The sequence below is a fragment of the Ursus americanus genome, chromosome 21 (assembly GCF_024610735.1).
Source record: "Ursus americanus isolate L20-20 chromosome 21, mUrsAme1.1.p, whole genome shotgun sequence".
Classification (NCBI taxonomy): Eukaryota; Metazoa; Chordata; class Mammalia; order Carnivora; family Ursidae; genus Ursus; species Ursus americanus.
Window position 1 is genome coordinate 28134646 of NC_142147.1, and position 16553 is coordinate 28151198.

Here is a 16553-nt window from a genome sequence, read left to right on the forward strand (position 1 = left end):
ACTTGCTTTCAAATCTTAATTCTACCACTTACTGGCCCTGAGGCAGTCTCCTCACTAAATAATAATAATAATAGTAATAATAATAATAATATATCTCTAATAGGATTAAATGAGATATAGTGCCTAGAAAACATCTGGTCCCTTAGCACAGGGCACACAGAAAGCCTTCAATAAATGCTAACTATTATCATGTATTTATATCATCTAACACTAAGCACAGTGTCTTACACATAGTAGGTATTCAATAAATGTTTGCTTAAGGAAGAAAAATTAATTTGCATGACATCCTATAAGCCATTTTAACTGCTTAGTTTTCAAATATTTAAGTATCTTATATAAACAGGTGAAGATTTTTTTTTTTTTTTGATTGTTGCTGACTAAATTGGTTTTGAACACATTAGGAGAAATGTACAGAAGAGAAATGTACCATTTCATCTTTTGGACTGTTCAAGTATTTTTATTTTCTTCCAAAGAACAATGAATTATTAAGCAACTATACACTATTAAGCACTCTATTAACAGACTTCTTAGAAAAGTATTTCTCATCAATGACAGTGGAATTTTACAAGTAACTCTCAATCAGTATTTTTATCTGAGGTTGGAATAAAAACACATCCCATTTCTGGGCTTTACTTGGAGAACAAGCTAGTGGTACATCTAAGACCCTTTATAATCTGGACTCTGAAAAAATTCTCAAACTCTATTTTAGTTGGTACAACCCCCTAAATTTTTTAAAGTATCTCCCCTTTTCACCTGTGCTTTTTTCATTCTCTTGCACATAACTGTATTCTTACAGATCACAGAATCACGAAGTATCAAAGCTAGAAGGATCTTAAGAGATAATCCAGTCCTGGTATTTTCCAAAGCAGGTACCATAGAAGGTAAGAAAGATAATTTCAGATGGTGTTAGTACTGTATACTTTAATGGCCATATATTTTGTTTAATGTATATTAGAAAAATATAAGTAGCACATCAAACTCAAGAATTCATGTATATCTTTACTTATGACATGGTTGAACAGTCACAACTTAAGGGAGAAAAAAACTTTTAAGCTAAGAGTAGCAAAGCCGGATTCTATTCAAGTCTAAATCCTAATTTTGTGCTCTTTTCATTGCCCTGAACAATTTACTGTCTGGATGGCACCAAGGGATTAACACTCTCTTATATAACTGTTTCTTGATCACAATCTCATTTATCAAACCAACTATAAGCAGTGGTAGTGTCTTAAAGCACTAGTGTTCTTTCATAATAAAAGATCAATAATGCCTTGATTTTGTGGTTAGATTGCTTCCAACCACTGAGAGTTAGCACTGGAGGAAATTCCACGTTGGCTCAAACAAAACAATCGTAGCATATCCTAAAGCCAAACAACGTTTGGATTAATTGCCATTTGCATTAGTCCTATCACTATTTCCATCCATGAATGAATGAGGAATCAGGAGATGGTATACTTATAAATCCTAAAAACTATACAACATATACATAGAGAATATAGGAAACTTGTACAAGTTAAATAACAGGGATCTTACTGGGTGCCTGGGCAGTGCAGTCGGTTAAGCATCCAACTCTTGGCTTCCGCTCAGTCATGATCTCAGGGTTGTGAGACCAAGCCCCATGTAGGGCTCTGTGCTCAGAGCAAAGTCTGCTTAAGACTCTCCCTGTGTTCCTCCCTCCTGCTTGTGCTCGTGCTTTCTCTAATAAATAAGTCTTTGGAAACTGTACTATTACCCAAACCTCTCATTTAGTACATGAGGAAACCAGAACTCAAAGTGGTAAAAAGACCTGCCCAGTCATATGGTTAGCTAATGGCAGTGCCAGCTCTAGTCCTAGCTCACTCTTTGTGCTGTTCCACGGATTCAGTACCAACAGTAGGGAAATATATCTAAATTCTTCCATTATACTAGTACAAATCCTGCTTCAGGTAAGATGGGATTTGAAAATGTTTTCATTAAGCAGAAATTCTGCTCATGATGGGCTCAAACTAGAAATTAAATTAACTTTGTCTAATAATGCTGGTCTGTCTCCCTGAGAAATCTACAATATTCGAGTGCATGGGAGCTGTTGCTACCCAATTGTTCTCGGTAGTAAAGAAATAGAGGATTCTAATTCCAGGCAACTCTTTTCATTTTGTGTCCATTTCTGAACACCTGGCATTCTCAACAGTCACATACCAATTTCCCTAGCTGCAACCATCCATGGTGGATTGCAAAGTGTATGACTTTGAAGTCAAAGAGAACATGCTGAATACCAGGTCTACCACTTAGGACATAACATCAGACAAATTACTTCATCTCTCTGAGCCTATTTCTCAACTAAGATAATAAGACGTTCACCCTCACAGGACTACCCAGAATATTAAATGAGATAATATAGATGGTGCAAAACATGATCTTGTACTGTTAAATGGAAGGTTAAGAACAGAGTAGAAGCACCTGGCTGCCTCAGCTGAAAAAGTGTGAGACTCTTGATCTCGGGGTTGTAAGTTCGAGCCCCATGTTGGGTGTAGAGATTACTGAAAAATAAAAATCTTCAAAAATAAAAAAAAAATTTAAAGAATAGAGTAATAAAAATGCTCACATGGAGTTTGAAAGTGGGTTTACAGTCTGTAATGTTTATTTATTTTTTTAAAAAATTTTTATTTTTATTTTTTTTTTAAGATTTTATTTATTTATTTATTTGACAGAGAGAGACAGCCAGCGAGAGAGGGAACACAAGCAGGGGGAGTGGGAGAGGAAGAAGCAGGCTCCCAGTGGAGGAGCCTGATGCGGGGCTCGATCCCAGAACGCCGGGATCACGCCCTGAGCCGAAGGCAGACGCTTAACCACTGCGCCACCCAGGTGCCCCAACAGTCTGTAATGTTTAAATGTTAATTGTTGTTTAATATGTAAAATAGTACATCTTAAATATCTGCATTTGTTTTATTTTTTGAAGTCCTTATCAAAGAAACACAATGAGGTAGCTAGAAAGTGAAATGGAAAAAAAGAAAGAAAGTGAAATGATATATGTCTGGGACTTGCTTTAAAATATGCCAGTCTCCCAACTCCTGTGCCAAATGAACAAAAAACGTAGAGATAGTTGAAGCTGGGTGATGTATCCATGGAGAATCACCATACTATTCACTTCTGTGCATGCTTGAAATGTTCCATATTAGAAAGTTTTTTGTTTTAAAACCTAACAAAAACAGGGGCGCCAGGGTGGCTCAGTCATTTAAGCATCTGCCTTCTGCTCAGGTCAAGATCCCAGGATTCTGGGATCGAGCCCTGCCCGCATCGGGGGCTTTTCCACTCTCTTCCCCACCCTTGCTCTTTCTCGCTATCTCTTTCTCCCAAATAAATAAAATCTTAAAAAAATAAAAATAAAAATGTTAAAAAAATAAAAAAACCTAACAAAAACAAACATTAAAAAAAAAAACCCTAAGAAAAACTATGCACTTCAGTAATAAACTTTTCCCAAGAAACCAATGTCTCCATCTGAAACTTCTTTAAAAAAAAAAAAAAAAAAAGATTTTATTTATTTATTTGACAGAGAGAGAGGCAGCGAGAGAGGGAACACAAGCAGGGGGAGTGGGAGAGGAAGAAGCAGGCTCCCAGCAGTGGAGCCTGATATGGGGCTCGATCCCAGAACTCTGGGATCATGCCCTGAGCCAAAGGCAGACACTTAAGGACTGAGCCACTCAGGCGCCCCCCCCATCTAAAACTTCTAAACACAAGATAATACCAGTCATTTCAGCCAAAAATATATAAAGTATTTTAAAATTACTCTCAACATAAAGCATGTTTTATCTCTTTATTAAATATTAACTACAAAGCAGTACCTCTCTTTCTTTGGTATTATTATTCCTCTACCTGGTAGAATAGCCCAGGGTACATTTTTCCTTTTCCCTTTTATATATTCTTGTTCTATTTTTTATGACTAGCACTACTACTAGTTCTATATGTATACATATGTATGTAACCTAACATACATAAGTATACATAACACATATAACATACACACACACACAACCAGGACTACTATCCCGTCATTACTACCATTACATGTACTATTTAATAGTGGACCCACTGGGTATACTTGACCTTTTAAAAAGCATGACTCATCTGACAGGGTTCAAAAAAAAAAAAAATCCCTCACATAACACATAACCTTCAAAATAGCAGCCAAAGTGACTGAGGAAAAGCTGTGACCTATAGTCTATATGCAGGTTTACTGTAGTTTACAGTTAGATATTTAATTTGTTGGCATATGATACATTAGACAAACTGAAAGTATCAGTAGAAATTATTTTAAAATATCTTCAAATCAAGTTTGTAAGTGAATTACCACATAACCTTGAACACTACAATAGAGAAAATCTTAAAATATTTGAGCTTAAGACTTAACACTATATACCCCCATGCTGTTTCAAAATAAAAATGTTTACTACCATTTAAATACTCACAATACTTTGCCTTTCCATAATTCTAATAGCAAGTACACAGAAAACAGTCTTCTCCAAATCTGTATCCAAAAGGATAAAGAAGGAAACAAAAAAAAAAACCAAAGAAAACCCAAAGGGATAAAGCAGCACATTATATCAACTTCCTATCAAATAGTACTACTTACCAAAAGCAAATACAAAACATGTTCCATAATTTCACTTCAAGAGTGCCTAGGCAGTTTCTTTAATTCAGGTATGCTCTTTCAAACACATAAATCAGATTTAACTAATTCTCAAACTAAGTGGATTAAAATGTTCTTTTGCTGTCTTTAAAGTAAAGAAAAAGTAGTTTAAAAATAGCTCCATCTCCAGAAGCTTGGCAGGCTCGGTCCCTAGAGCATGCAACTCTTGATCTCAGGGTTGTGAGTTTGAGCCCCCCGTTGGGTATGGAGCCTACTTAAAAATTAAAAAAAAGAAAGAAAGAGGGGCGCCTGGGTGGCGCAGTCTTAAGCGTCTGCCTTCGGCTCAGGGCGTGGTCCCGGAGCCGCGGGATCGAGCCCCACATCAGGCTCCTCCGCTGGGAGCCTGCTTCTCCCTCTCCCACTCCCTCTGCTTGTGTTCCCTCTCTCGCTGGCTGACTCTCTCTCTGTCAAATAAATAAATAAATAAATAAAATCTTGAAAGAAAGAAAGGAAGAAAGGAAGAAAGAAAGAAAAGAAAAGAGAAAATAGTTGGACCTCCCGAAAAATATACACAGTTGTTCATGGTATTCTTTTTGCAACTTTTATGTATATAAAATTAGAGGAAAATTAACTAAAATGTAAATTTGGAAAGCCCTGCTCCCCAGAATAGCCCCCTCCAATTTACATGACACTTTTTCTTCCTCTGGAGCATAAAACTGACTTCATTAGTTTATTCATCCTCAATGTGTTGGCAATATTTACTGAGTCTCAGCACTGAATCAGGTACTCCGGAAAGTTACAAAGGAAATAGACGACCCAGTAACTACCCTCAAAGAGTTTATACATCATCTCCATTAAGGAGGAAAAACTTAGTTACTGAAACAGTATCTTTGCTGAGATTCTTACAGTCAAATGTGGAGCAGGGACTCCATTTTCAAGCCAGGTTCTTTGCACTAAGTAATGCAAGACAGTACGCAGAAAATTAAACAGACTCCAAAAGTGGTCAAATCTGTTATTTATGGATTACATATGCTGCTACACACTTCTGCACAACAAAGAAAGCCTGCTCCTGAGTGTGGAGGTTTTCAAATGTCCCTAATGCACACAAAGAAAGAGACGTGTACTCCAAGCATGGGCCACTTTCTGCCACTTTCCCTAATAACATCCTATTTCTGCCACAAACCACTAACAAAGTGGTCACCAATATTAGGGTCTTACTCTGAGGGAACAACATCAATTATACATCCTCAAAGACCAAACAGACAATTCCAAAAAGCCTGACAGTTAAGAATCCCAGCTGTATCTACTAGAAAAGTAGCTGAAGAATAAAGAATAACAATGGATTTTCCTTCTAGTCTTCAAGTTGTAGATGAGAAGTCATCTGCGGCCCCACCATTTCTGTTAGCTCAGGTAATTTCCTTTCTCTCTGTCTTCTGATTATGTATGTCTTTTCCTCTTGTGAATTACTCTGTACAGAATACTAGAGCAGGTATCACAGTGGGATGGGGGGGTGGGTTGGGGGGCGTACTGCCAAGACTAGCAATTTTCTACAAACCAGTGATCTTGCCATGATCATGAACACCTTAGACAATTCTGATGATACAATTTCCCAAACAAAACTGTATCAAGCAGCAGTTTCATTCTATTTGTCAACCTTTAGGTCTAATTCTATACAGCTAAACCTTAAAAACAAACAAACAAAAAACAACAACACAAAACCCACAACCCTAGCAGATTTGCTCCCAAACTTTGAGAATTGTCAAATATGTCTGCAATATTAAATCTAGAGAAGACATGTCAGTTAACTGACTCACATTAAAGAATATCAAATCTAGACTTCATTAAAAGAGACTACTAAAATCATATTCAGACGTCAGAAAGGCAAGATCCCACAACCCAGTCACAAACACTGTATAGGTATTACAGCTTCGACTGCTGTCCCAACTTTCCAAGCTTTGGGACGCTAATTTACTTGGAGTAATAGCTTAAACTTGAGATTCACTACAAATTGATCAAAAGAAATTAAGAAAAAAAAAGACATACATTAGTTTCAACATCCTATTGATAAGAGGAATTTGAGAATTATAAAAGAATGGGGTAAAGACGGTAAATTCGGTATTGACTACAATACACATCAGAACAGAACCTGAGTTACCTAAACAAACCTGATCTACTGCCAATAAACAGACCATTTCTTAACAGCTTAAGTACGCCAACCATTTTTTCATGTTTAAAACGGCTGCTACGAACTGTCCAAGTCGAAACAAATAGCCAAATTCTAAGCAGGTCTTCGGCGAGGAGCTACTGTGCTTAAGAGCATCACACAAAAGACCGGAGCAAACATAAACAGGCTCTGGGCCTTCGCAGACAGCGGCCAGGAGCCAGGGTCTGAGTCCCAGACCCCCGCACCAGGGAGGGAATGAGGGATGGGGGGTGGGGTCCTCTTCTCGGAATGCGCCGGGGAGCTAGTTACGGACGGGGAGGGAAGGAGCGAGCAAAGCACAGAGGAGGGGAGAGAGAAGCAGCGGACCGGCGTCAGCGGCTTCCAAGGCCGGCAACACCCTCGGGCCCGCACCAGGCCTGGCCCTCCCGGCCCCGTCCCGCCTCCTCACCTCCCTCACGTCCTGCAGGCACTCCAGCACCGCCAGGTTGTTGCTCCAGGTGTGCTTGGGACACACACGGGTCACGTCCTCCCTGCAGGACTCTTCCTCCGCCAGCTTCCAGCCCCCGCCAGCCCCGCCTGGCCCCGCTCCTCCCCGCCGGGCCGGAGGCCCACCCGCCGGGAAAGGCGGCTGCGGCGGCTGCGGCGGTTGCTGCGGCTGCTGCTGCTGGTGCTGGAGCTGAGGTGACTGAGGCAGCTGGAGCAGCGGCTGACCCGCCGGCCCGCCGCCTCCAGTCTGCCCTACAAAGGACGGAAAGTTGGCCCCCGGGCCCTGGCCCTGGCTGTGGCCGCCCTGGCCCGGGAGTTTCTGGGCCCCGGCCGCCGCGAGCAGCAGCAGCTGCAGCGCCGCCGACAAGCGGAACATCCTCCGTACACGTCCACACGCCGCCATCTTGGGTCCGCGGCGAGCTCGTCGCACCCGCCGGCGCCGCGTATTTAAATGAGGGGGCGGGGACGCGGGCGGGGCCCGGCGGGGCCAGCCCGAGCCCCTCCCCGTCCGGCGCCGACCCGCGAGCGGGGAGCCGGGCCCTGGAAGACGCTGCGCCTGAAATGGCCCACGCCCTAGGCCCCGGAGGCTCTTTGCCGGGGGAATTGCTGGAGCTCCTTAAAAAGCCTGGGCTGGGCGGCTTTGCTTCATTCCCTTGGTTGTCGTCACAGAAAAATAAAAGGGAATTGGGATAGCCACAACCAAGATGGCCGGTGGAGTATGTCGCGTGTTTAGTGACTGGGGGGAAAAAACAAAAAAACTTTGTGTGTAGAGGTGAACTTTACACGGTCAGGTGTATTCCGAAATCTAAGAGCCTCTTCTTGCATCTCTCCCTGCTGCTTTCCCCCTGCCTCAGAATCTTTCTTACCAGGGAAGAAGGCAGCCTTGAATAATGGTTAGGAGCACAGGTTCCGGGAAAAGGAAAGACCCGGTAATGGTTGTAAGCCTTGCTCCCCTGCAGACTGGGCAAGTCGTTTAACATTCTGAGTCTTATTCTTCTTGTCCCATGACGAGAAGGAGGAGCTCTAATGTGAAATGTAATTGTGAAGATTAGAAAAAATAATAAGGAAATTGCCTGGCCCACAATCTAGAACTCAAAAAGTTGTAGCCAATATTAATAAACAGAGAAGCCTTTTGTGCCAGAGTCCCGATTGTAGAACAGAACCTAACCTCGTGTTTAAAGGAGGAGAAGAAAATAACAAACCAGGTCTTTGAGGTCTCAGGTTAAGTCTGTGCCTGGGGGAACGGTTTTTGCTGACCTGCAGGCAGCATCTTCAGCACATTAGGCAGGGACTGGTGGTTTCACTTCACACCCGTGTCCCCTCCCTCTCCTTAGGAGAGATGGTACCTTCACATCCACTGTCGTTTGGCTTTGTATCAGGCCTGGGTTGGACTCTAATTCAACTGAGGAATGGCACAGAGATGGTAACAAGTTCTGCACAGCAGGGTTAAATGACCTGCCCAGCATGAACTCTGCCAGCCTGGGACTAGGGTCCTTGGGGCTTCCCAGTGCCGTGGTGCACTTTTATCCCACTCTACCAATACAGCATACTGAGGAATGAGGATAGCCAAGGGCATATGATCCCAACTGGTGATCCATGTTCAAAACTGCAACTTCTTCTGTTCTGACCCACAAATGGGCAGTGAAGATCAGACCAGACATAACTAGAGTCTAAAAAGTCAGGAAAGAAGTGTGTGTGGCCTGGGTGGCTCAGCAGGTTAGGTGTCGGACTCATTGATTGCATCTCAGGTCATGATCTCATGGGTTGTGAGATCAAGCCCCACCTCAGGTTCGTGCTCAGCTAGGAGTCAGCTTGAAGATTCTCTCCTTCTGCCTCTCCCCCTACTTGCACGCTCTCACAGGCTCTCTCTCTAAAATCAATCTTTTTTAAAAAAGATTTTATTTAATTATTTATGTATGTATGTATTATTTATGTATGTATTTATGTATGTATGTATTATGTATGTATGTATTTAATTATGTATGTATGTATGTATGTATGTATTTAAGAAAGAGAGTGTGAGAGAGAGACCACGAGTGGGGGAAAGGGGCAGAGAGAGAGGGAGAAGCAGACTCTTCGATCAGCAGGGAGCGGGAGGCAGGGCTGGATCCCAGGACCCTGAAATCATGACCTGAGCCGAAGGCAGACGCTTAACTGACTGAGCCACCCTGGCACCCCTAAAATAAATAAATCTTTTAAAAAGTCAGGTGGGGCCTCAGAGACTCCATAAGGAACCCCTGAGACCGAGGATATTCTGGGGGTACAAACCCCCCACTATGGCTGACAGCAGGTCTCTGTCTCTGGGAATGACAGTATGTTGGCATCTCTGCCAACAATCCCCCGCTACTGCCGTGAAATGGTCCTGAGGCTGCTGTCAAACTTTAGCATTGACTAAGGCAGCCCAGGATAGACCAGATAAACGTGCGTGTTGGTTAACGGATATGCGGCATAGGGAAGTTGTCAGTCGACAGGCTGGAGACATCACCAGAAGTTCTTGAAAAGTCACTAGGGGCCATTAATTTTCAATAATGGGCCTGCATGTGCTCAGACAACAAGTAGGAGATTATTTTAAATTCGTTTAAGGGGGTGCCTGGGTGGCTCAGTAGTCAGCTGAGCCGCTGACTTTTGGTTTAGGCTCAGGTCGTGATCTCAGGGTCCTGGGATTGGGCTCTGAGCTCAGTGCAAAGTGTGCTGATTATCTCCCTCTCCCTCTCTGCTCTTCCCCTGCTCGCTCACTCGCTCGCTCTTTTTCTCTAAGATAAATAAATAAAATCTTAAAAAATAAATAAATAAGGCTAGGAGCGCCTGGCTGTTTCAGTTGGAAGAGCATGCAACTCTTGATCTCAGGGTCATGAGTTCAAGCCCCACATTGCGTGTAGAGATTACTTAAATAAATAAAAGTTTTTTAAAAAAAATTTTAAACTGGTTTAAGGCTAGAAATTGACAAACTGTTAAGAGAAGCCTGCAGTTGCCTATCTCTCAGACTGCACTGAGGAAACACTAAACCCAGCCACAGATTGCCTCTGGAGATAGGGAGGAGTGTTTGTGCCTATCTTAAAATCACAATGACCAAGAAGCAAGAAACCCAGAGAAATCTGGGAACCTTGCCAGCTCAGGCTGTGTCAGGCCAGTCTAGATTTTAGTACAACCCCTAAGCCAGTGGGAAGAGGGTTGACCTAACTTGGGTCTCCCGACCTCAATGACTTTTCAATATAAAATAGACTATCTCTGGGGCACCAGGGTGGCTCAGTCAGTTAAGCAACTGACTTAGGATTTCAACATCAATTTGGGGGGGAGGGGACACATTCAATCTATGGGACTGGATATGGCAGAAGACAGAATTATTGAAGGGAAACAGGTCAAAAGAAAATATCCAAAAGGGGGGCGCCTGGATGACTCAGTCAGTTGGGCATCTACCTCTTGATTTTGGCTCAGGTGGTAATCTTGGAGTGGTGGGATCGAGCCCTGTATTGCGCTCCATGCTTGGCGAGGAGTCTGCATGGTGTTCTTTTCCTCTCCCTGTCCCTCTGCCCTTCCCCCTGCTTGCTCAATCTCTCTAAATAGATAAATAAAAATCTTTATTTTTTTATTTTATTTTTTAATCTTTATTTTTTTTAAGATTTTATTTATTTGTCAGAGAGAGAGAGAGAGCAAAAGCAGGGGGAAGGGGCAGAGAGAGAGAGGGAGAAGCAGGCTCCCCTCTGAGAAAGAAGCCCCATGCGGGACTCAATCCAAGGGCCCTGAGATCATGACCTGAGCCAAAGGCAGACACTTAACCAACTGAGCCACCCACTCATCCCAAATAAAATCTTTAAAAATAAATAAAATAAAATAAAATAAAATTAGAAAAAGAGAAAATACCCAAAAGGAAGCACAGAAAGAAAAGAAGATTTGATTTGATTTTGTTTTTTTTTTATTTTAAGGAAAAAAGATTTTAAAAAAGAACAGTGTTAAGAGATACGTGGGCCATAGTCAAAAGTTCTAACACATATATAACTAGAATCCCAAAAGGAGAGGAGAAAGACAATGGTGCAGCTCAATATTGAAGAGACATGCTTTGAATTTCCCCCAACTGATGAAAGATATCAACCTGTAGAGGCGCCTGGTTGGCTCAGTCATTAGGCATCTGCCTTCGGCTCAGGGCATGATCCCAGGGTCCTGGGATAGAGACCCGCATCCGGCTCCCTGCTCTTCTGGGAGCCTGTTTCTTCCTCTCCCACTCCCCCTGCTTGTGTTCCCCCTCTCTCTCTCTCGCTGGGGGGCTCTCTCTCTGTCAAATAAATAAATAACAACTTAAAAAAAAAAAAAAAAGATATCAACCTATAGACTCAAGAAGTTCCAGGAACCCCAAGCAGACAAACACAAAGAATCTTGGCACATCATCATGAAACTGCTGAAAATCAAAAAGAAAGAAAAAATCTTAAAAGAAGACAAAGACATATTATCTTCAAAGGAGCAATAACACTTGTATCTGACTTTTCGGTAGAAACTATGGAAGCCAGGCTCACCTATATGATTGCATTTATACGAAATATCCAGAATAGGCAAATCCATAGAGACAAAAAGCATATTAATGGTGTCCAGGAGATGGGGGGGGAGAATTAAACAGTACGGAGTTTCTTTTGGGGGTGATGGAATGTTCTGGAATCAGATAGTGGTGATGGTTGCACGGCATTGTGGATATACTAAAAACCACTGAATGGTACATTTAAAAAACAGTGAAAGTAGTGAATTTTATGTTACGTGAATTTCACCTCAATAAAAAAAATTTTTTTTAATGCAATTAGACCCATTTTAAAAAAGGTTAAAGACATTTTCAGATAAGCTGAAGCGGAGAGAGAGAACTCATTGCCAGCAGAGCTGCTCTACTCTAGGCTGAGGGAAAATGACGCAATGGAAGCATAGGACTGCAGGAAGGAATAAAGAGCGCTGACAGAGTAAGTATGTGGACAATTAATATTGCTTTAAGCAACAGTAATGAGGGATTTATAACAGTTTTAACAGTGAACCATATGACTCCCACAGTATATAATCAAGGACACGGATTGCACTCTCTAGGCCCTAGAGTCTACGGTAAACACTAAGAGAACACGACAAGAATGTGTATGTGTAGAAAAGTGTCTGTTCATATCTTCTGCCCATTTTATGATTTGTTTATTTGTTTCTCGTGTATTGAGTTGGAGAAGCTCTTTGTAGATCTTGGATACCAGTCTTTTATCTGTAGTGTCATTTGCAAATATATTCCCCTGTTCCGTGGGCTGCCTCTTAGTTTTTTTGACTGTTTCCTTGGCTGTGCAGAAGCTTTTTATCTTGACGAAGTCCCACAAGTTTATTTTATCTTTTGTTTCTCTTGCCTTTGAAGATGTGTCATGAAAAAGGTTGCTGTGGCCGATGTCATAGAGGTTGCTGCCTATGCTCTCCTCTAGGATTTTGATGGATTCTTGTCTCACATCGAGGTCTTTCATCCATTTAGAGTTTATCTTTGTGTATGGTGTGAGAGAGTGGTCAAGTTTCATTCTTTTGCATGGAGCTGTCCAATTTTCCCAGCACTATTTATTGAAGAGACTGTCTTTTTTCCACTGGATGTTTTTTCCTGCTTTGTCAAAAATTAGTTGCCCAAAGAACCGAGGGTCCATTTCTGGGTTTCAAAAACCAGGGATGTACTGTATGGTGACTAACATAATATAAATAAAAAAAATTAAAAAAAAAAAAAGAATGTGTATGTGTAAAGCTAATAGAAGAAACAAACAAACAAAAAAACCCCACTGGAATAAAAAGCATATGATTAATCCAAAAGAAGACAGAAAGGGTGGGAATAAAGTATCAAAGAGCACAGGGTAAACAGGAAACAATTGCGTGAAGTTTAAGTCCAGTTAAATTGAAGTGCCGCGGGAAGCTCTTGGAGGGTTTTCGGCAGAGGGTATGATTTAATTGCCAAGTAAGAGCTGGGCTAGGTGGAGTCTTCACCCCCTCACGACTACCCGCACGGTGCTCAGCGTGGTGCTGGGCACAGGGAGGGCAATCCGTGAAGACTTACTGACACGGCCAAGCTGCTTCTCCCACTGCTGAATGGCGGAAAGGTCCCTACTTCCGCAAAGTCCTCCAGTTGCTCTCTCACCCGCTGTTTGGGCAAGCAAGGTGAAAGGAGGTGATTGGGCAGAGCAGTCCCCCTGTCCCTTCTTGCTCTGATTTAAGGACTATGGCAGCTTCCAGAGTTCAGCAATACTTTCCCAAACTTGACTGTGCAGCTGAATCAACTGGAGCAATTCTCAAACGTTTCTGATTGTGGGATCCAGGAATACGCTGTTCCCAACAACTAACCGATCCCCCCCGGGGTCTCTGGCAACAGTTGCTGAAGTGTAGGACGGTCCGGGTGGTCTCCGTTTCCCCAGGCAGCTTCCTGACCTTTGCCAGTATCCAAGATTTCAAGATCAAATAGAAGTTACATTGACCCGTGAAGTTCTAACACTTTCACCCTAAAACTTTTTTTTCTTATCTCTCAGCGCTCTCCCAAAAGTCTCAAAGTTTTTAAAGCCTCCCTGGGAAAATTAACCCCTTGTCAACATGTCATTTTTATACTCATTCGTTTATACAGCAATTTCTGGGTGCCTTCCTATTTCGTGCCTTGGGGATAGCACTGTGGGTTACGAAAGCCAGACTAGGCAGTCTGGGTTTCATCATCTACTCCACCATTTGCCTATAGCTGGGTTATTCTGGGTTCTAGGAGAAGCAGTTTTCAGGAATGCCCGGCTGATTGAGTCGGAAGAACACATGACTCTTGATCTCCGGACTCTGAGTTCGAGCCCCATGTTTGGCGTAGAGATTACTTAAATTAATAAAACTTAAAAAAAAAAAAAGCATTCTCTGGACAGGATTAGCCATGGAAGAGACTTACTAGGATGAAAGCTTCCCAGGAATGAGTCTGCTTTAGGCATCTTTGCCACAGTCAGTCATTGGCTGGGAGTAACCCTTGGGGAATGTGGTTTCAGAGTGAACGCAGTGGATTTCAGAGCACAACAGCTGGGAAGACTGGTCAGCTGTACTCACTCCCACAGCTGGAGACCTGAGAGGCAAATTTTCATGACCACCATATTCCACCCTTTGGGTCCCACAAATGTATTTCTCTGTTAGTTTGGTGAACAGCTATTCCATAGTTTCAATGGATCTCTCTCTATAGGGAAAAACTCCAATGAGGGAGATTAGTGGAAAAAACTAACGTCTGTCATTGCAAATGATCTCAGGGCTACAACTAGTATTCACCCTCTTCTTCCTCCATTCTCAATTTCTTTTACCCTCAGCTAGCATCTCAGAAGTCTTGGTGGATTACCTGGTAATGTGACCCACGCCTTCATTCCTGGGTGGTTGTCTTTGTTTTTTTTTTTAAGATTTTATTTATTTATTTGACAGAGAGAGACAGCGAGAGAGGGAACACAAGCAGGGCAGAGGGAGAGGATGAAGCAGGCTTTCCACTGAGCGGGGAGCCTGATGCGGGGCTCGATCCCAGGACCGTGGGATCATGACCTGAGCCGAAGGCAGACGCTTAACGACTGAGCCACCCAGGCGCCCCTCATTCCTGGGTTGTTATTGGTGGTGGTGGTGGTGTGTGAACTTTGGTCATCATACCCTTGTCAGTCTGGTGTGGTATTGTTGCCCATGTCTGCTTATAGTTACAGAGGGGCAACAGGGAACCAGAAGGCACCCAAGTGGACCACCTGGGTATTTCCTCCCACCCCCATTATATACAAGCAGCCCTACTTCCTCCTATTGATCAGGGTTAGTTTCCACTGCCAGTATGGTGATTCCTCTTCTCACCTACTGGTCCCTGGGCACAAGGTCCCAAAGGAGCAGTCATAACTTGTACTTCAGGAGGACCCTTGCTGTGTCCTGTGGCAAAGTGCACCCCCTGTAGGGACACAGGAACTTCAACCACGTGGAGCCCAGAGTTGCTGGGATGGGAAGCACAAAATCACCCAGGTCATTGAGAGTGATGGTAAGTGGGGTCACTTCTGTTTCCCCATATTGGTTCCTGGACCCATGTATTCCCTCTCTTGGGGTTACAGCACCATAAAGAGGTCTCTTATTTAATACCGCATCCTGAAGAATGGCACCCCAGTCTTTGATGAGTGTTTCTTCTCAGCTACTGCTTCGGCTGTGCCTTTAGAAGGTCATTACCAGTATTCCATTAGCTGGCTGCTTCTGGATGGTGTAATATATGATATGACCAGCAGATCCAGTGGTCATGGGCTCACTTCTGCAATCCCTTCACTGTAAAGTGGGTCCCCTGGGTGAGATGTTACGCTGTGTGGCAATCCGTGTCTCAATCAGACATTCTGCTAGCTGAAGCTCTGAGAGCAAGAAAGGCAAATCCATACCCAGAATAGGTATCTAGCCCTGTAAGGATGAATTGCTGGCCTTTTCGGAAGGAGGGAGCACATTGCAGCTGACTTAACCTGACACAATTGCTTGATCTTCTCTAGGAATAGAGCCAATCAGAGACCCAGTGTTGTTCTCTATTCCTGACAGGGTGAACCTTCAGAGGCAGCCTTGGTAAGCGGGAGTCCATTCTTCCATATGGACTTTGGGTCCATATGTTGCCTCCATCTCTGTCACCATGGCCGCTGTGTTCATGTGCCCAGCCTATCAAGTCTGCAGGGGCTGAAGACTGGCTAATGTGACTTGATCTATCATTTTGCCTGCTTGATTGTTCAGTGCCTCTTCCATGGTGGAGGCTTTCTGGTGGGCGTTGTCATCTGATAAAAATTACGTATTGTGCCTTCTTCCATATAATTCATCCACAGCCACCGTGCCATTGAACCCTGCCCAAGAACCTGTCTATATCATCTCACCTTAGACCACTCGTCCTTCCATATAAAGTGGAAAACCAAGGGCACGGCTTGCAGTTCCCCTCCTTAGGAATATCTTTCACCCTGCCTCTTTCAGGGTCACACTTGTATCCTTCCGGTCTTTAATGGTGGCACTAATCACCACCATCCTCCATCCCCTAGTAAGACATTGCTTTTAATTTGCTCTTTTGGCCAGTGATGAGAGCAGTCTCCAAGGTTCACATTTAGCCTTCCCTGTTACAATTCTTACCACACAGGCCAGAAACACAATGTGGTATTATTCTAGATTTCCAGTGATATATTTGGGGCCTGGGGAAATGATCCCCACCTATCCATTGGGGCCACTATGAGCCATACCTTAGCCAGGACTCCATTTACTAGTGAGCCCCAGAAGCCAGGGGGCTGATGATGCCTTTGGTCTCTGAGTGTCAGTGTCAACTCAGACCAAGTGTCCAATGGT

The 16553-nt window shown here is 43.1% G+C and overlaps 1 protein-coding gene across 1 annotated transcript in view; it reads right to left on the bottom strand.

The window, feature by feature from the left end:
- Positions 1 to 7683, bottom strand: part of GLG1 (golgi glycoprotein 1) — a 146787-nt gene extending 139104 nt beyond the window's left edge. Inside the window, exon 1 of the mRNA XM_045795981.2 lies at positions 7213 to 7683. Coding sequence (XP_045651937.1) covers positions 7213 to 7653 — 441 coding nt within the window. The 5' untranslated portion in view covers positions 7654 to 7683. The remainder of the gene's footprint in view (positions 1 to 7212) is intronic.
- Positions 7684 to 16553: the final 8870 nt, after the last annotated feature.